General features: G+C 40.2%; 1 protein-coding gene and 1 pseudogene across 3 annotated transcripts in view; both read right to left on the bottom strand.

The window, feature by feature from the left end:
* The window catches only part of arhgef28a (Rho guanine nucleotide exchange factor (GEF) 28a), a 379030-nt gene that overhangs the window by 225788 nt on the left and 134712 nt on the right, over positions 1-18530 (bottom strand). For all 3 annotated transcript variants that reach the window (XM_072257921.1, XM_072257920.1, XM_072257922.1), the window contains exon 8: positions 5502-5575. In XM_072257921.1, the coding sequence (XP_072114022.1) occupies positions 5502-5575 (74 nt within the window). The remainder of the gene's footprint in view (positions 1-5501; positions 5576-18530) is intronic.
* On the bottom strand, positions 2439-3381 carry LOC140197461 (sin3 histone deacetylase corepressor complex component SDS3 pseudogene; annotated as a pseudogene).

The following is an 18530-nucleotide window of genomic DNA, read 5'->3' on the forward strand; positions in this document are numbered from 1 at the left end:
AAGGCGGAAGTTGATTGTTTCCTGATCGGACAGGGTATCAAAGGATATGGTGAGAAGGCAGGTGTATGGGGTTGAGTGGGATCCAGGATTAGCCATGACAGAATGGTGGAGCAGACTCGACATGCTGAAAGCCCTAATTCTGCTCCTATGTCTTGTGGTTGATCTTAATGTACTTTTTAAATGGATTGTTATACCTCAGTTTGCTCATTACAAATAATAAATCAATAAATTTGATGTTAAAAATTTTAACACACTGTTCACAAATTTATTTAACGTCTTAACATAAATTAGTAAATAAACCTTTGTTTTAGACATAAGCTACATTTAGGCACATCACTAACGACATGCTTAGCTGTTATATGCATTAGACCAGGCAGCATCTGTAGGAAGAGGTGCAGTCGACGTTTCAGGCCGAGACGAAGGGTCCTGACGAAGGGTCTCGGCCTGAAACGTCGACTGCACCTCTTCCTAGAGATGCTGCCTGGCCTGCTGCGTTCACCAGCAACTTTGATGTGTGTTGCTTGAATTTCCAGCATCTGCAGAATTCCTGTTATATGCATTAGATCTTGCTATAATTTAGTTCAACATCCAAGATGTTAACTCCATATAAATATAATTAGTCAGCAGTGCCAAAGTTATTTCGATGGCTTGCATTCAACCAATGAATATTTTACTCATTGCTGCGTGCTTACTGAGAGGTCCGCCAAGAGGACCACAAACTTGTAGGATTTGGAGGCTTGTGTGCCTCAATGACCTGGAGAGCTATGTTGGCTGGAGTCAGGGCTTTATGCTTTGACTTTTAGTAGGGTCGGCCATGCCAAACAGGTCAAAGGGTAAAGGCCAGATTAAGAGCGGTCCATCAGTTCTCCAGCTTTGGGGGTTCAGCTCAGCACTAACAATCCTGACTGGTGAAAACAAATTTGTTCTGGAACCAGCAACAGAGAATCCTATACCTGTGTTTGATGGCATTCCTCAGTCTCTAACCAGGAGTTGCATGACTGACAGCAGTGAGAACCAAGAGGAAGCCACTGGCCCTGAACACCGCCAAGATCAAGAAGGCCCTGAACCACACCAGGGTCACAATATAGAAGATGGCCAAGGACAGAAAGAGATGGAGGACCCTCATTTCTGCCCTAAATGGCAGACAGGCAGTAAATGAATAACGGGTTCTGACGAAGGGTCTCGGCCTGAAACGTCAACTGTACCTCTTCCTAGAGATGCTGCCTGGACTGCTGCGTTCACCAGCAACTTTGATGTGTGTTGGTTAAATGAATATCTATTGCTGCTAGATAGTTCAGCCAGGCACAAGGCCCTTTCTTCACACCCTCTATCAGTATAGGAAATTACGTGACTTCCGGAGCTGGGGTGAAGCCTGGGTACCAAAGATTGTAGGTCGACACAAGTAGATGCATTATCCAAGTATAGGATTGGTTGTAATGGAGTAGGATTGGTAGTTAAGGGATAGTATTGCAATGCTCAGGCAAACATTGTCATCCAGGTTTAGGCTCATTAGTTATTAGGATCAATAGTTGGAGGCTAGTGGTAATCAAGACAGATTAGTTGTCAGGTGGAGAGAAGATTGTTATTTGGGTAGGTTTGGTTGTCAGGCAGGGGCTAGGTTGCCATGAGACTGTGTTAGCGGTTGGAGACTACAACTGGTCATCAAGATGGGATCAGTGCTCTAGGGACGGAAAGTTAAATCAGGTGACAAGATTGGTGGAGGTTTGGATTGGCAATGGTCACATATTCAGGCACTGAGAAAGCCTGCCTCTGTACAGGAGCAGAGAATAGAATGGATCAAGTGATGGCCCAAGAAACTAATAGAACTGTCCTCAGTTAGCCTCGCACAATGTTGGATATTGTTGTGTATGTGGCCTGTTTACACAACTATGTTATTAATAAGAACGCGGGAAATGGGAGCTAAGTTTCATGGTTCTTTACTGGTAGAGTCTGAACTCAGCACACACGTACAGGTCAATACGTGCCTAATAGCGCATGCTCAATATGCGCCTAATAGCGCATTCAACAACGTGTTACTAAAACATAAAGTAGTCCCTTTTTATACTGTAGGCTATACGGTACACTCCTCTCCTTTTATTTTAGTAGTGTATCAACTGCTTTTTTTCACTGGGGCACTATGCTAAACATATTACGTTTACCCTTAACACATAAATGCCTACCATTTGTTTACTTAGTAACTTAATAATATCAAATGATAACAAAGTAATGTAATAATATCAAATTACAACAAGCCTTTTTTTTTACTTTTGGTCTAAGACCCATTTATAACTCAAGTCTCTTGGGGGAGGGGTCTTCTCTGCCTCTCTGGGTAATGTCTGTCAACAAACTTGTTTGTTTTAATACAGATTTCCATATAAAAGTCATGAAAAGGTGACCTCTGAGCAAAGGGAGTTAAGATGATTCGCGCCTCCAACTTGCTAAGAGTTCTTGGCAGCAGATTGTCTCTGTATAATGAAGACTCCTCTGTACAGCTGTCCTAGATATATACGCATCTTCGTGCTATCGCTTGTCTTCCTTATCCATATCTCATTTGTTCCAACTGAGCTAATTACACAGCCAATCTTTGGTTTCTCCTTAGATTCCAAATAGATAGCCTGACCTTTATGATACCATCTCTTATCGTAATGTAACTTTCCATCTTCCATTCATACTTCATCTTTGTGCTGGTGACTCAGCAGGAGTGCTGGGAAGATGCTCGGGAGAAGACGGAGATACTGGTCCTTTCGGAGATTTAAACTTACTGAGAGTTTGCAGATCTTCCATTATCTGTTCATGTGGTAACAAGTAATTTAACTGCACAGGTGCAGGTTTTCGTCTTGTGTCTGTAACTGGAACAGAGTCATGAGGTCTCCTCCTTAGTTTTCTAGTCATTATTGGCTTTACCTCCAAAGAATCTCCTGTGAGTTCCACTGTTAGCCTCTCATTCTCAATCATCTTTTTCTTTTCTTCTAACCCAATCCTTTTATCTTCAAATTCCTTCACTGCTGCTTTCTTCTGTTTAATATCATTCCTTTCCACTTGTTCTGTCTCCAGTTGCAGAAAAAGCTCTGGATTTCGTATTCTTTCCTTGTATTGTTGATCTAGTTTCTTCATCCTTTTCTGATACTCCTGCAAAGTGCCTTCCTGTATCTGCTGTAGCTGTCTTTTGAGAGATGTCAATTTCTCCTGGTATATCTGTTCTTTTACTTCTGGGTAGTATTCATCATCCTGCTTATTGGCAATATCTGTTTCACTTGCATCCTCTGTATCTTCATCCGAGTCACGGCCATGGATACTGCGTTCGTCCTCATCACTGATGCTGTCTAGCTCCTCCTCGTCGTTGTAATAGTTGACAATTGGTGAGAAGAGACCTGCTGACATCTTCCCCGCCAAGCTGCCCTCCTTTGTTGACACACCTAGTGCCTTGATGATGTGCCAATCCAACTAGATTTTCCTGAGCCATTCACATTCCAGCGATGGTGGTCCTCCATTTTTCAATACATAGAGGTTCAGCTGCTGTGTTTTGTCTCCGTAGGTCACTGTCACTTTAATTTTACCTTTGGGACGCACTTTCTGTCCTGTGTAAGTCTTTAGCAGTAGTGTAGTTCATTTCAGAGGTATGTGAAAAACCAGTTATTTGTAGTCATGTACAGAGATCACTGTTAAAGCTGAGCCTGTGTCCAACTCCATTTTCAGTCTCACGCCTGCCACCTGTGGAGTGATCCTTATTACTCTTCGATCATCTGTCTCTTTCACGCTGTGAAGTTGCAGACAAGACAATTCACTTTCGTCTGAGTCATTTTCATCAGAACTGCTTTCTTCCATTTTGTGTACATTGTTGTGTTTTCCGTTCTGGGGTTTCTTGTTTCTCTGTATTTTGTCCTTTTTCTGCTGTTGACTAGCTTTGCATATTCTGCCAGTGTGACCCTGTTTGCCAGTTTCTGCATTCTTTGTCTTTAAACCAAGTCATCAGAGTCATGTGGCATGTTTCCACAACGGTAACATTTCTTTCCTTCATTTCTGTTCAGCGACATTTTATTTGTAGCATACTCCAGAGAATTTTGTTGTATCTCTGAATCACCCCGTGCTACTGCTTCCGGAGATATTGCAATGTACAGCGCCTTCTCTAATGTAAGGTCTTTTTCACCCAGGAGTGTCTTCTGTGTGGTTTCACAGTGCATGCCACACACTAACCTGTCCCTCAATGCCTCCGATAGACCAGCTCCAAATTGACAATGTTCTGATAATTTGCACAATTCAGCGCAATATTCAGAAGTGTTTTCATTTTTACTCTGATTCTGTTTGTGAAATTTAAATCTTTCAGCAATGACCAGTGGTTTGGGGTTTAAATGCTGTTGGAGAGTGTCTACTATTTGCTTGACCGTTTTGTCAGCTGGCTTTTCAGGGGTTAACAAGCTCCATAGCAGCCTGTATGTTTTTGCTCCCATAATACTGAGTAAGATGCTAGCTTTCCTTTCATTATAAACACCGTTAGCCTCACAATATAACTCCACTCTCTCAATGTAAGTTGCCCAGTCTTCAATGCCACTATCAAATGCTGTATGGTTCCAATCATCGCCATCTTTGTTATGTTAATTTAGCCCCGTTTTCCTCTTTTCTTTTTGACTCACGTCCTTTTTGCTAGCATCATGAGCGCATTCCGTCTAGATGTGTGTGTGTTGCTCCTTTTTATCTCCCTTCTGGGGCAGGCAGTCCCTCAGCCCCTGGGGGTCAGCGCCGGCTGTGGTCTCACCTGGACATGCTGCAGCTCAAACTGTGTCTCTTGGCCTCCCGACATTTCCGACCCCGGCTGTGCTCCCACTTCCTTTCGGACTCGTGGCCTCGCTCTGCCTCCTTCTCCCGCTCCTTGGCTCGTTCCTTGTGCTTTTCCTCCGAGCGCCGTCATCAACTAAAACCCGGCGATCAATTACGATGTAGATTCATTAACCTCGTAGCCAATTTGTTGTACATGTGGCCTGTTTACACAACTATGTTATTAATAAAAACGCAGGAGATGGGAGCTAAGTTGCACAGTTCTTTACTGATAAGAGTCCCAACTCGGCACACACGTACAGATCAATACGTGCCCAACAGCACATTCAGCGACGTGTTACTGAGACATAAAGTAGTCCCTTATTATACCGTAGGCTATGCGGTACAGATATCAATGGAAAATCCAGACCTCTTGACACATTAACTACTTTAGCATTAGGCACAGAGAAGCTAAAACAGAAAACGAGAACAAGGCAAACTCACATGAGGTTGCTGGCATACTATGTTCCCCTTGGGAAAAAAAACTATCAAAATGTATATAACTCAATTTTTTGACAAATATCGGATAAAGCACCTACCTACCATTTAACTTCCAATGCAATTTTCAAATCAGAAATACTTAAGAATAAAATCATTAGGATTCCATGTACTTTATCCAATAATGAAAGCTCAAAGAAGTGAGTATAATTTTCTTATCTACTTGAATGGAGAATCAATGAATCCATTACCTCAATGCAGGCCTTCTTGTCTAAGTTTCCTGAAGACTGACCACCTTCACAGGTAAACATTTCAAAACAAGATCCTGTTTGAAAAAGTAAAAGACAATTTTAACTACTTTGGCAAGAAAGTGCTTGTTTGTATCTCCGAGAAGTAAAGTTTTATCTTTTCTGGCTCTCCCATCTTTTTTCTACGTTAGCCAATAAACCAAAACACACTGCAAGTCAAAACCTCGCTACACTCTGTTTAACTAAGAAACCTAAATTCACACATTAACACACTTCATTTAACTTCTGCCTAAAATTAAATAGGATTCAATTTTTACCCCATTTATATAACCAATAAGTATGGAATATGTCACCCCTTCTTATTTCATCTTACCCAATCCTCCCAAATACACTCAAATCTTCAAGGTAATTTTACATTCTCAATATTGCCTATGCATTTCTCTGAATTCCGTATTTGGACTCCCCACAAATAGGAACATATTGAATTCCGATTTTAAAGACCTCTATCGGGCACTTCTCAGTCTCTCTACCAGTCTGTAGTCTTTTCCCATGGATTCGCCCTTTTAGTTCCACACTTAAACAATACGCAGAGACCTCTGCTGGAATCTACAGGAGCTGACATTGTAAATCTTTCCTGCAATCTCTCTCTGCTGCTTTTATTTCATTTTGTAAAATGGAAATACTTCAACTGTTTTTAAAAATTAATTACATGGTCACCAACCTGAAAACTAACTCTCTACTGATGCTGCCTAATCAGATGAGTATTTCCAGCAATTTTATGCTTTTATCTCAAAATGATTGCATTCAGATATGCAAAAATAGAAAGCATGTAAATTGTCTAACAAACACCAAAAAAAAATCTGGTTCTATCTCATTTGGTCTCACACTCTCAGAACCATTCCTTTTATTCTATGCAAACCTCCCTCACCTTTTCTGCTACCAAAAACTAATTGGTTTTCTCTCTTTCCAGTTCCAATGCAGCATCTCTGAAACGTTAATGCAATCTGACAGCTGAATGTTTCCAGTATTTTATTTCAGATTCCCTGTCCACTGTTTTAATGATGTTTAAATATGTTCTTGATATCCGAGGGGTACAGCCCATGAATATGGCATTTACTATATTTTTTTATGAATCACACTCATTGGATCAGGGCAATTCTGGAATGTGGAATACAATGGATGAGAAACCACAAGGAAAAGACAATGCTCAGCATCACTGCTAAAACTACCTACAACTTCTGGTATGCTATCACGTGCATTTAGCACAGAAGTCTGTAACTGGTGTTTTGTAACCAATACAAAAATCAGTGATTTGACACAGATTTCAAGTTTATATAAACTATTCTCACTGCAAAATTCCCAGGCAAGCCTGGTTTAGCTAGAGCTAACTGAGTTTTTAATAATACGCTCAGTTATAATTTCCGCTGAACAATGTGACTGGACCTGAAAATCTAATTTTACAAATGTACTGTTCATTCCCCCAGAAAATGTATGTTTAAAATTATGTTTATAGAAGTGACTTCAGTTCTTGACTTTTATTTTTAAACCTTCATTTTGCATTTTGTGCATATTAAAATACGATTGCATATATCTGAATTTGATCACCGTCATAGTTAAGTTAGATATGGCCTCATCCCTGGGAATACATTCAGTTTTGTATATTTAATGAATTAAAATTCATAATTTACATATACAAGAAATACTTCTTTTCAAAACAATTGACAGAAAATACCATCCTATATTAGTGCAATAATAATACTTAAAGCAGAATTCTGGCTTCACACAAGGTCCTTGGCTAATCAGAGTGGTTTGTTAGTCTTCAATGAACTGTGACAAACTTGACACTTTTTAAAATCAGTTCTCTATCCAGAGTGAAATACTTGACAGCGCAGTACAGATAACATTGCTATTTTATACAATTGATGCTTATAGTTACAAGTCCAATCTTGTTTCAGAATTGTTTTAGTAATGAAATGTATAGCTTAGGAACTCAAACCTGCCACTCCCTCCCACCCACTGCCACTGGAGGTTCTGTTTTCAGACCTATTAGAACATAGAACAATACAGTACAGGCCCTTTAGCTTCAGCATAATGCTGTGACAACCTTCTAATCTACTCCAAGATTAATTTAATGCTTCCCTTGCCTATCATAAAATCATTCAATAAGCTTCTGCACAAGATATCTGAGATAATATTATCTAATGGGGTTTAGAATTCCTCTTGCAAGGTTAAATAATTTGTGCTATACAACTCTAATGCCAAAGTTAATTATATCTTCTGTGTACTTAGGACAGTTTTGTAAAATTTATTCCCGGCCTTTTACGCACACAAGGTTCTGTATTTTATATTAGTTGACAGCCAACGATGTCAAATAACATACAAATCACAACTTGACAATGAAACATTTGCACAATATACCTCAGCTCATGAACAGCACATAGGGTTTGTCTATTTAGATAGGAAAAATAGTGAAATAAGGCAAATTGCTTTGTGAACTGTTTTGTGAAATGGTGCTTATAATTATAAGTCCAATATTGTTTCAGAGTTAACTAAGTTTAATCAGAGAAGGACTACAGAATGCATCCACACAAAGGAATCCAGTGTAGGTGAAATACAGTAAGTTACCTTGGAAGTGCATCAAACAATGAAGACAAATAGGATTTATGACATTGGTGATGAACAACAAGAGCAGGGAAGTACTGCCAAAACTGAGGATTTTCTGGTGGGACTATATCTTGAGTACTACGCACAGTTTTAGTTTCTTTAACTAAAGCAACTTTAGGAGTGATGGAGCAGAAGTGGAAGGGATTCCGGGAATGTTAACGACATTGATGGCAAGAGATAGGAACAGACAAGTTAGAAAAGCATTTAATTACATTAAGGGGAATTATAAGGCTATCAAGCAGGAAATTGAGGATTAAATTGGAAACAGATGGTCTCAGGGAAAAGTACGGAAGAAATGAGGCAAATATTCAGGGGATATTTGGGTGGAGATCTGCATAGGTACATTCCAATGTATTAGGGAAGTTATAGTAGGGTACAGGAACCGTGGTCTACAAAGGCTGTAACAAATCAAATCAAGAAGAAAAGAAAAGCTTACAAAAGGTTCAGAGAGCTAGGTAATGTTAGAGATCTAGAAGATAATACAGCTAATAGAAAGGAGCTTAAGAAGGAAATTAGGAGAGCCAGAAGGGGCCATGAGAAGGCCTTGGTGGGCAGGATTAAGGAAAACCCCAAGGCATTCTACAAGTATGTGAAGAGCAAGGGGATAAGACGTGAAAGAATAGGACCTATCATGTGTGACAATGGGAAAGTGTGTATGGAACTGGAGGAAATAGCAGAGGTACTTAATGAGTACTTTGCTTCCGTATTCACTATGGAAAAGGATCTTGGTGATTGTAGTGATGACTTGCAGCAGACTGAAAAGCTTGAGCATGCAGATATTAAGAAAAGAGGATGTGCTGGAGCTTTTGGAAAGCATCAAGTTGGATAAGTCACCGGGACCGGATGAGATGTACCCCAGGCTACTGTGGGAGGCGAGGGAGGAGATTGCTGAGCCTCTGGCGATGATCTTTGCTTCATCAATGGGGACAGGAAAGCTTCCGGAGGATTGGAGGGTTGCGGATGTTGTTCCTTTATTCAAGAAAGGGAGTAGAGATAGCCCAGGAAATTATAGACCAGTGAGTCTTACTTCAGTGGTCGGTAAGTTGATGGAGAAGATACTGAGAGGCAGGATTTATGAACATTTGGAGATGTATAATATGATTAGGAATAGTCAGCATGGCTTTGTCAAGGGCAGGTCGTGGCTTATGAGTTTGATTGAATTTTTTGAGGATGTGACTAAGCACATTGATGAAGGTAGAGCCATAGATGTAGTGTATATGGATTTCAGCAAGGCATTTGATAAGGTACCCCATGCAAGGCTTATTGAGAAAGTAAGGAGGCATGGGATCCAAGGGGACATTGCTTTGTGAATTAAGAACTGGCTTGTCCACAGAAGGCAAAGAGTGGTTGTAGACCATATCCTTCATGGAGGTCAGTCACCAGTGGAGTGCATCAGGGATCTGTTCTGGGACCCTTACTCTTTGTGATTTTTATAAATGACCTGGATGAGGAAGTGGAGAGATAGGTTAGTAAGTTTGCTGCTGACACAAAGGTTGGAGGTGTTGTGGATAGCGTGGAGGGCTGTCAGAGGTTACAGTGGGACATTGATAAGATGCAAAACTGGGCTGAGAAGTGGCAGATGGAGTAGTACCCAGGTAAGTGTGAAGTGGTTCATTTTGGTAGGTCAAATATGATGGCAGAACATAGTAGTAATGGTAAGACTCTCGGCAGTGTGGAGGATCAAAGGGATCTTGGGGTTCAAGTCCATAGGACACTCAAAGCAGCTACGCAGGTTAATTCTGTGGTTAAGAAGGCGTACGGTGTATTGGCCTTCATCAATCGAGGAATTGAATTTAGGAGCTGAGAGGTGATGTTGCAGCTATATAGGACCCTAGTCAGACCACACTTGGAGTACTGTGCTCATTTCTGGTCACCTCACTACAGGAAGGATGTGTAAGCCATAGAAAGGGTGCAGAGGAGATTTACAAGGATGTTGCCTGGATTGGGAAGCATGTCTTATGAGAATAGGTTGAGTGAACTCAGCCTTTTCTCCTTGGAGCGATGGAGGATGAGAGGTGACCTGATAGAGGTGTTTAAGATGATGAGAGGCATTGATTGTGTGGATAGTCAGAGGCTTTTTCTCAGGGCTGAAATGGTTGCTACAAGAGGACACAGGTTTAAGGTGCTGGGGAGTAGGTACAGGGGAGATGTCACGGGTAAGGTTTTTACTCAGAGAGTGGTGAGTGCATGGAATGGGCTGCCGGCAACGGTGGTGGAGGCGGATACGATAGGGTCTTTTAAGAGACTTTTAGATAGATACATGGAGCTTAGTAAAATAGAGGGCTATAGGTAAGCCTAGTAATTTCTAAGGTAGGGACATGTTCAGCATAACTCTGTGGGCTGAAGGGCCTGTATTGTGCTGTAGGTTTTCTATAACTTCTATTGATTACTGGAATGAAGAGGGCACCTTATGAGAAAAGGTTGAGCAGGATTTATCTGTGCTCTTTGGAGTTTAGAAAAATAGGGCAGCTGTTTTTAAACAGCAGATTCTGAGGGAGCTTGGCAGGGTACATACAGAGAATTTTCATGGGAAAATCTAGAAATAAGTGACAATATTTCAGTGCAAGGGGTCAGGCATTTAACATTGAAGAGAGAAGCTTGGAATCCTTCAGACTTCTCAGTCCCAAATGGGCAAAGCAAACAGATTTTGAGTCTATAGAGGAAAATGAATCCAAACTCAAAATACAATCAGGAAGATGTAGCCAAAGCCAAAATTGGTTCCACTGAATGATGCATCAGGCATTAGCAGCATTAGTCCTTCCACTGATGTTCATCCCAGCCACTCAAATCTTTTACCCAGCAGTCTCCATTTTCTGGTTAGTCCATTTACAGTTTCTTTCATTATCTTCATCTACTCTCCCAATAATCTCACCTAGAAATTTGCATGCCTTACAAATTTTCCCCAAATTACTGCCCCCTGTATCATCACCTTGATGTAAAGTGGTCTATCTGCAAAGAGCAGGATTTCCCTGTGGCCAACCATTTCAATTCCAATCCCCATTCCCATTCTGACATATCGGTCCATGGCCTCCTCCATTGCCCCATGAGGCCACACTCAGGCTGGAGGAGCAATACCTCAAATTCCATCTAGTTGGCCTCCATCATGATGGCATGAACATTGATTTCCAGTAGTTTCCCCCTCCCCCTTCCTTCTTCTTCAATTCCAAACACTGGCTCCCCTTTTACCTCTCCTCTTCTCCTCATCTGCCTATCACTTCCTCCTGGTGCTCCTCCCATGATCGACTCTCCTCTCTTATCAGACTCCTTCTCCAGCCCTTTACCATTTCTACCAATCAGCTTCCAGCTTCTTACTTCACCCCTCCCCCACCCACCGAGATTCACCTATCATTTTCTAGCTTGTACTCTTTCCCCTCCTCCGCCATCTTATTCTGACTTCTTCCCCCTTCTTTTCCAGTCCTGTTGAAGGGTCTCGGCCCAAAATGTCTCTTTTTTCTTGCCATAAATACTGCTTAGTTCCTCCAGCATTTTGTGTGAGCTGATCTGGACTTCCAGAACCTGTGGAATCTCTTGTGTTAATAATTCTAATGACATGCAGAAATAGAGTCAAATATTGTCCAGGGGGAATTCGGGTAGCTGGAGAATTGATGAGGAGAATGAGATATTTTCGAATTTTCTGTCTTGCAACAAAACAAAAAGGTCTTATGCAATGTTTACAATTTTAAGACATAGGAAATATAGTTTCATGTTTCACAATTTTGAAAATTAATTTCCAGCCAAAGCAAAGAACTTTGGCACACAAGAAACCATCAAGAATAGCCAACAAATCTGTAAATAAACTCTTCTGTAAGGACGGCAGTTAACTTGGGAAACAGATAAAATTATTAATTTATAACATCATTGTGAACTACGCATAGCACAACACTATTAGGGCTCAGGATGTCCTGGAGTTCAGAGTTCAATTCTGGCACCACGCTGTAAGGAGTCCTTGTGCACCCTCCCTGTAGAAGGCGTGGGTTTTCCCAGGATGCTCCAGTTTCCACCCACAGCCCAAAGGCGTACCGGGTAGGTTAACTGGTTATTGTAAATTGTCCCCTGATTAGATTAGGGTTCATCGGGGCTGTGGGGTTGCTAGTGCATGTGGCTCAAAGGGGCTACTCTCCACTTTATTGTTCAATAAATAAGTATGTAATACAGAAAGAATGCAATGAATAGACAGCCTGTGTGTTTCTTTGGTTACTGTCCATGAGGAGATTAAATAGATAGATAGATAGAAACTTTATTGATCTCAAAGGAAATTACAATGTCACAGTAGCATTACAAGTGCACAGATATAAATATTAGAAGCGAAGTAGAAAGAATAAAATTAAGTTACCACAAACAGTCTAACAGAAGAGGGTCATCACTTCCCCACCTATAGGTTGATTCATTATAGAGCCTAATGGGTGAGGGTAAGAATAACCTCAGATACGGCTCTTTGGAGCAGCACAGTTGTCTTAGTCTGTTACTAAGAGTGCTCCTCTGTTCAGCCAAGGTGGCACACAGAGAGTGAGAAACATTGTCCGGAATTGCCCAGATTTTCCGTAGGGTCCCTTGTTCTACCACAGACTCCAGTGTGTCCAGTTTGACTCCTATAACAGAGCCAGCTTTTCTAATCAGTTTATTGAGCCCGTTGGCATCACCTGTGTTGATGCCATCGCCCCAGCACACCACCACATAGAATATTATAATGGTGACAACAGACTGGTAGAACATGTAAAGGAGAGACCTGCATACTCCAAAGGTCCTCAGTCTCCTCAGGAAGTAGAGGCTACTGTGGCCCTTCTTGTACACAGCCTCTACCTGCCATCCTCCCTTATACACCCAACTATTGCTGAGTCATCAGAGAATTTCTGCAGATGACATAACTCTGTGTTGTATCTAAAGTCCAAGGTATACAGGGTAAACAGGAAGGGAGCCAATACAGTCCCCTGTGGGACCCCAGTGCTGCTTATAACCATGTCTGACACACAGTCCTGAAGCCACACGAACTGTGGTCTGCCAGTCAGGTAGTCCATTATCCAGGATACAATGGAAATGCCAACCTGCATTCAATGGAGCCTCCGCCCAACCCCCACCCCCCGTAATGAGGGCTGTATGGTACTTAAGGTAGTATGGAATAGTTGTTTCAGAACTCATAAATATTTTTGTAGAAGATGGATAATTTGGACAAATTTTAACAAACAGAATTTGCCTAACTACTTCAACTACAGTGAACACTCCGGATGGAAATGAGCATGGTCTGTACTGAGATCCAAATGGCAAATGGAGAGCTCATAAGTAAAATACTAAACATGACATAACATAAACACATTGCAAGGAATCAAATATTGCGCCAACTAATAATGCAAAGTTATCTGCAATAATGCATATAGTTCAATTTATTGCTTGTTATTGATAATATTCAGCAGCATCATGATCAGACACAAACATGAATCCAACTAATAACATAAGCTAATTAGAATCACCCAAATTAAACAGTTGTTTATTAAGTTACAAAATTTATGATTTTGCACAACATCTCTAGAAAAAGGAAAGACTATTTTATTCTTTGATGTTTCTGATCCATAAAATTGGTACAACACGATAAAATTACAGTCAGCAATAGTAAGTTAGGGGGCTTTTTTCCTCAAGAATTTGAAAACCAACTGTTTGGATCAACTTGGCTCTATATCAACTCTGCATTGAATTTTAATCTTTAACATCAATTGTAAAAGATGTTGCTCTAATAGCTCAAGATCACAATCAACTAACTTACAATAATAAAGCTAAGTCCAATTTTGAAATATTCATTCTATTTCAGAATACTGTCACATAGAAAATTAATAATATGCAAAATGAGAAATACATCATACATGAAAAGTTGACAAGAATTGACAAGGAGTGAGCAGAGTTGGACACCTGGCCCCCGTTCTCTTCATCTGCCCCTCATCCAAACACTTATCCTATGTTTCTTCTCCCCAACTCCTTGTCTTTATGTTATGCTCCACCTTCCTGTACCATCAGATTTCATTATCTTTAGCCTTTTGTCCCTTCCAGCTATCATCTCCTAGCTGCTAACCTCATTCAGACTCTCCAGCCTCACTCATCTGTCTATTATCCCCCACACCTGGATCTACTGGCTCTTGCTCTGCTCTTTCCCTCCAGCTTTTAAAACTGGCTGTCTCCCCCTTCCTTTTAGTCCAGATGAAGAGTCTCAACCCAACGTTGTCTATTTCTCTCTATAGATGCTGCTGAGATTGTTGAGATCCACTAGCACTTTGAAACTTTCTACATGCGTACAGTAGAAAACATCACGGCCTGGTACGGGAACTCCAATGCACAAACCTGCAAGAAGCTACTCAGCTAGTTCCATCACAGGTACAGCTTTCCCCACCTTTGAGGATATCTAGAAGAGCTAATGACTCAGGTAGGCGGCATTTATCCGGAACTCCAACCATCCAGGTCTGACACACTGCCCTGAAGTCACACAAACTGGTCTGCCAGTCAGGTTCTCCATTACCCAAGGTACAATGTAAGTGCCAATCTGCATTCAAAGAAGCTTCCCCCAGCAATGAGGGCTGTGTGGTATTGAAGGCAGAACGGAATATCTGTCCTCTTCTCAATGATACCTTCAGGTAGGAGGTACAGGAGCCTGAAGACACACACCTCAGGGTTTAACAACAGCTTCTTCCCCACTTCCAACAGGTTCTTGAATTGACCCAAAGAAAAACCCTAATGCTACCTCAGACTGTAGTTCTTTTTCTCTCTCTGTTTGCACTAGTGTCACTGTACGCTTATGTTGTCATGTAAGTTACGTATTTATCTTAATATGAGTTTATGTTAACATGTTCGTAATGTACCAGACTGCTGCAGCAAAAAGCTCATTTTCACTGCATTTACTCCCTAGTGGAGGTATGCCTATGGCAATAAAATCGAAATTTGAAACCTCTCCATGCTCACCTTCAAACACATCCTCAAAATGCAACACCTCATCTTCTGACTGGGCATAATACAGCTTTCTGGACTCTATATGGGAGTTCAACAATTGCACATAATGAATTTCCAGCATTCCTAGACTTTTCCTCAGGTAATTATAGGTGATTACTTTGCTTGTCCTGTTTACAACAGGTAAGATTGTTCATTTGTTCCCTAATGCCATCCTTCTTTTCCAAGGATAAACTTTCTTTTGTGTTACACAATCTTGTTTTATTTAGAATTCTTCCATCTTCCACCCTACCATATATCTTTATTTCTTTCTCTTCCTCGCTCCTAGTTTGTGTCCTTAGAACCAATCTTGTCCGACTTGACAAACAGCCCACTCCTGCTCCTACTACTTACATTCCTTTGTTAAAACTTTAACAACTCCTGAGCGTTTCCATCTTTTTCTGCTTTCATTTCAGCTTTTCAGTTTTGTAGTATTTGCAGTCGATTTCTTTTTTATTATCATTAAGAGCAAGGAATAGCAGGACTTCCACCACAATACTCACCAACACAGATCTTTGCTAAAACAAAAGTCCATTCATTCAGATTGAACAACTATCATTCAATGGTTCCATTTAATATCAGAGAAGGTATTCAGTGTACACCCTGAAATTCATACTCTTCACAGACATCCAAGAAACAGAAGAAAACCCCAAAGAGTGAATGACAGAAAAACATCAGAACCCCAAAACCCCCCCACGCCCCTCCCACACTTCGCATCAACCCTCCCCTTACATGTTCTAGCAGGAAGCAACAGCCTTGCCCCCACCACCTACCATGCAAGTAGTAGCAAAGCCCCCAAATTCAAAGCAAAACATGGGTTTTCAAAATCATGCAACTCTGAAATGAAATGAATGAAACAGAATCAAAAGAAGAATTAGAAACAATCAGAATCAGAATCAGGTTTATTATCACTGGAATGTGTTGGGAAATTTGTTAACTTAGCAGCAATGCAATACATAATATAGAAGTAAAAAGTATATAATAAATAAATTGGAGTACTAGTATATTGAATAAATTAAAAAACATGCAAAAATAGAAATAATATATGTTAAAAATGTGAGGTAGTGTTCATGAGTTCAATGTCCATTTAGGATTCCGATGGCAGAGGGGAAGAAGTTGTTCCTGAATCACTGAGTGTGTGCCTTCAGGCTTCTGTACCTCCTACCTGATGGTAACAGTGAGAAAAGGGTATGCCCTGGGTGTTGGGGGTCAATAATGGATGCTGTCTTTCTGAGACACCGCTCCTTGAAGATGTCCTGGGTGCTTTGTAGGCTAGTACACAAGATGGAGCCGACTAAATTTGTTCATCTGGTAAGGAAACAATTATTATTGGCTAGCAGATTTGTACTACGTGACTCTGGAAATTGATTGCAAATCCATAATTCGTCGCAGTCACAAACCAGGAGAGTGGACATTAAGTGGCTGACAACAGCCAGTGTAGATCTGACTCACTCAATTGACTTAAATATTTTCTGAACAATAAAGTAGTTTTCTCCATTTTCCCAACCATCATATAGTGGCACACAGTCATAACCAATTATTGATATTTTTACACACTCAAAAGGATATTAAACTTGATGAAGAACTATAAATTTCAAGACAGAACATACAATAGTTCAAACTTGTATGATTAGTTTTGATTTTTTAACGAAGTAGCATTGAAGTCTCATTTTCTTGCTCACATGAATAACATATTAACACAGCTCTGTGTACTTCAGTGAATTCACCTTCATTTACACGTGCAAAATCTACACTTGGACAGCTTGCTCAATATATGTCCTGCATAACAACATGTACAAAAATTATCTTTGCAATCCCTTCCCAAAAAGTTAGTCCACCTCGTTGTAGAATCATAGTTGAAAATTAATTTGCTTCTTTGATACAAGAGTTATAGAATTACATAAAATAATTTTACAATGCAGAACATAGCACTGGCTGAATAAAAGGAAGATAGCAATTTAAGATAATAGCAAATAAAATGTAAACACCTAATTGCTAATTTTAAAATATGAAAGAAGTTCAGAACAAATAAAACATAAAACCTTCTGCAGAATAATCTTAGATATAAAGGAATACAAACATGTTCAAAATTGCAAGTGCATAAAGCTACAAGCCCTAGAATTTCATTCATAAATCATATCAACTCCTACTCCTGCTCTTATCTCAAAATCTTGTCCTTAAATCCAACTGATTATTTTACTCTAACATCTTTTTCTGCAACATGCATACAAATTTTGTTCATTAATACTCATGTGCTGTGATTTTTGTCGTTCAGATTATAGACACAATAGAAATGCAAATTGCCCCTGTACTGAGGGTTTAAGTTTTTCACCCTACATTTCAGTGACACAAGTGAAGAAACAAATACATATCCAAATTGGAGTAATAATTGCTTGTCCAAATTGCACAAAATACATTCCCAGTGTATCAAAAGTCTACTTATTTCCATTGCATTCATTTATACTTTGTTCTCTCACTCATCCTGTTCATAAGTTCCTAACTTGTTCCCTGTTTAATCTCTTCTAACTCATCAGGGAATTGTGAAGCAACATTTCTGAGCTGGAGATGCCTGTTAGTATCAAGCTTAACTGATCTGACTTCCCCCATCTCCCCCTACGACAGCAGGAAAAATATCTGAAATAGAAAAACACTTCCACTGTTTGTTGCCCTGAAAAGGTTCAGATGACTTAAGTATGGAGCTCCACCTGGTGTTTTCCTGACGTAGTTAAAGCCCAGTATTATTTTAGGCTTTTCTGGAGAAATCTCAATTGATAAGACAGAGATGCAGCTTATCAAATTAATATTATATCTATTTAGAATATGAAATCAAATAATCCAAAAAATACAAATTATTGCTCTTACAATGATCTCAGGTGTAAAAAAACGATAAGGAGGAGCTATGACATAAAAAATGACAGAATTAGAAGAAACAAAGGAGAGAATAATTAGACAAGAAGCAGCTTGAGAGACAGAAGGCAATGGCAAGATCAAGAGAGTGTGTAATAAATGGGAAGGGATGAGCAAACAGGAGCAGGAGGCGAAAGGAGGTGAAATAGCAGTAATGCACAGGTAAGAAAGAGGGGAAACGAGGATACACAGAAAGAACTAGGCAAGAGGCCGTGAAAAGGGAGGCACAAGAGAAAAATGAATGGGGAAAATGACCATCAATAACAATTCTAGCTGAAGCTGCTGAAATAAATGAATGCAAGCTGCAATCTTGAAGCTGGAAGCTCCTGGCTATGTTAACAACAGAAAGATCTGGGTACAGAAGCAGTAATAATCCTGAACAGCTGAAAAATGGTTTAAGCTAGGATACAGCAACATTCTGTCCATTTCTGTGTACCATAGTGCTCATAATGAAATTCCACTGGAAACTTGGCATATTTTGTTTGATGAAGCACTTTA

This window comes from Mobula birostris, chromosome 5 (assembly GCF_030028105.1).
Source record: "Mobula birostris isolate sMobBir1 chromosome 5, sMobBir1.hap1, whole genome shotgun sequence".
NCBI lineage: Eukaryota > Metazoa > Chordata > Chondrichthyes > Myliobatiformes > Myliobatidae > Mobula > Mobula birostris.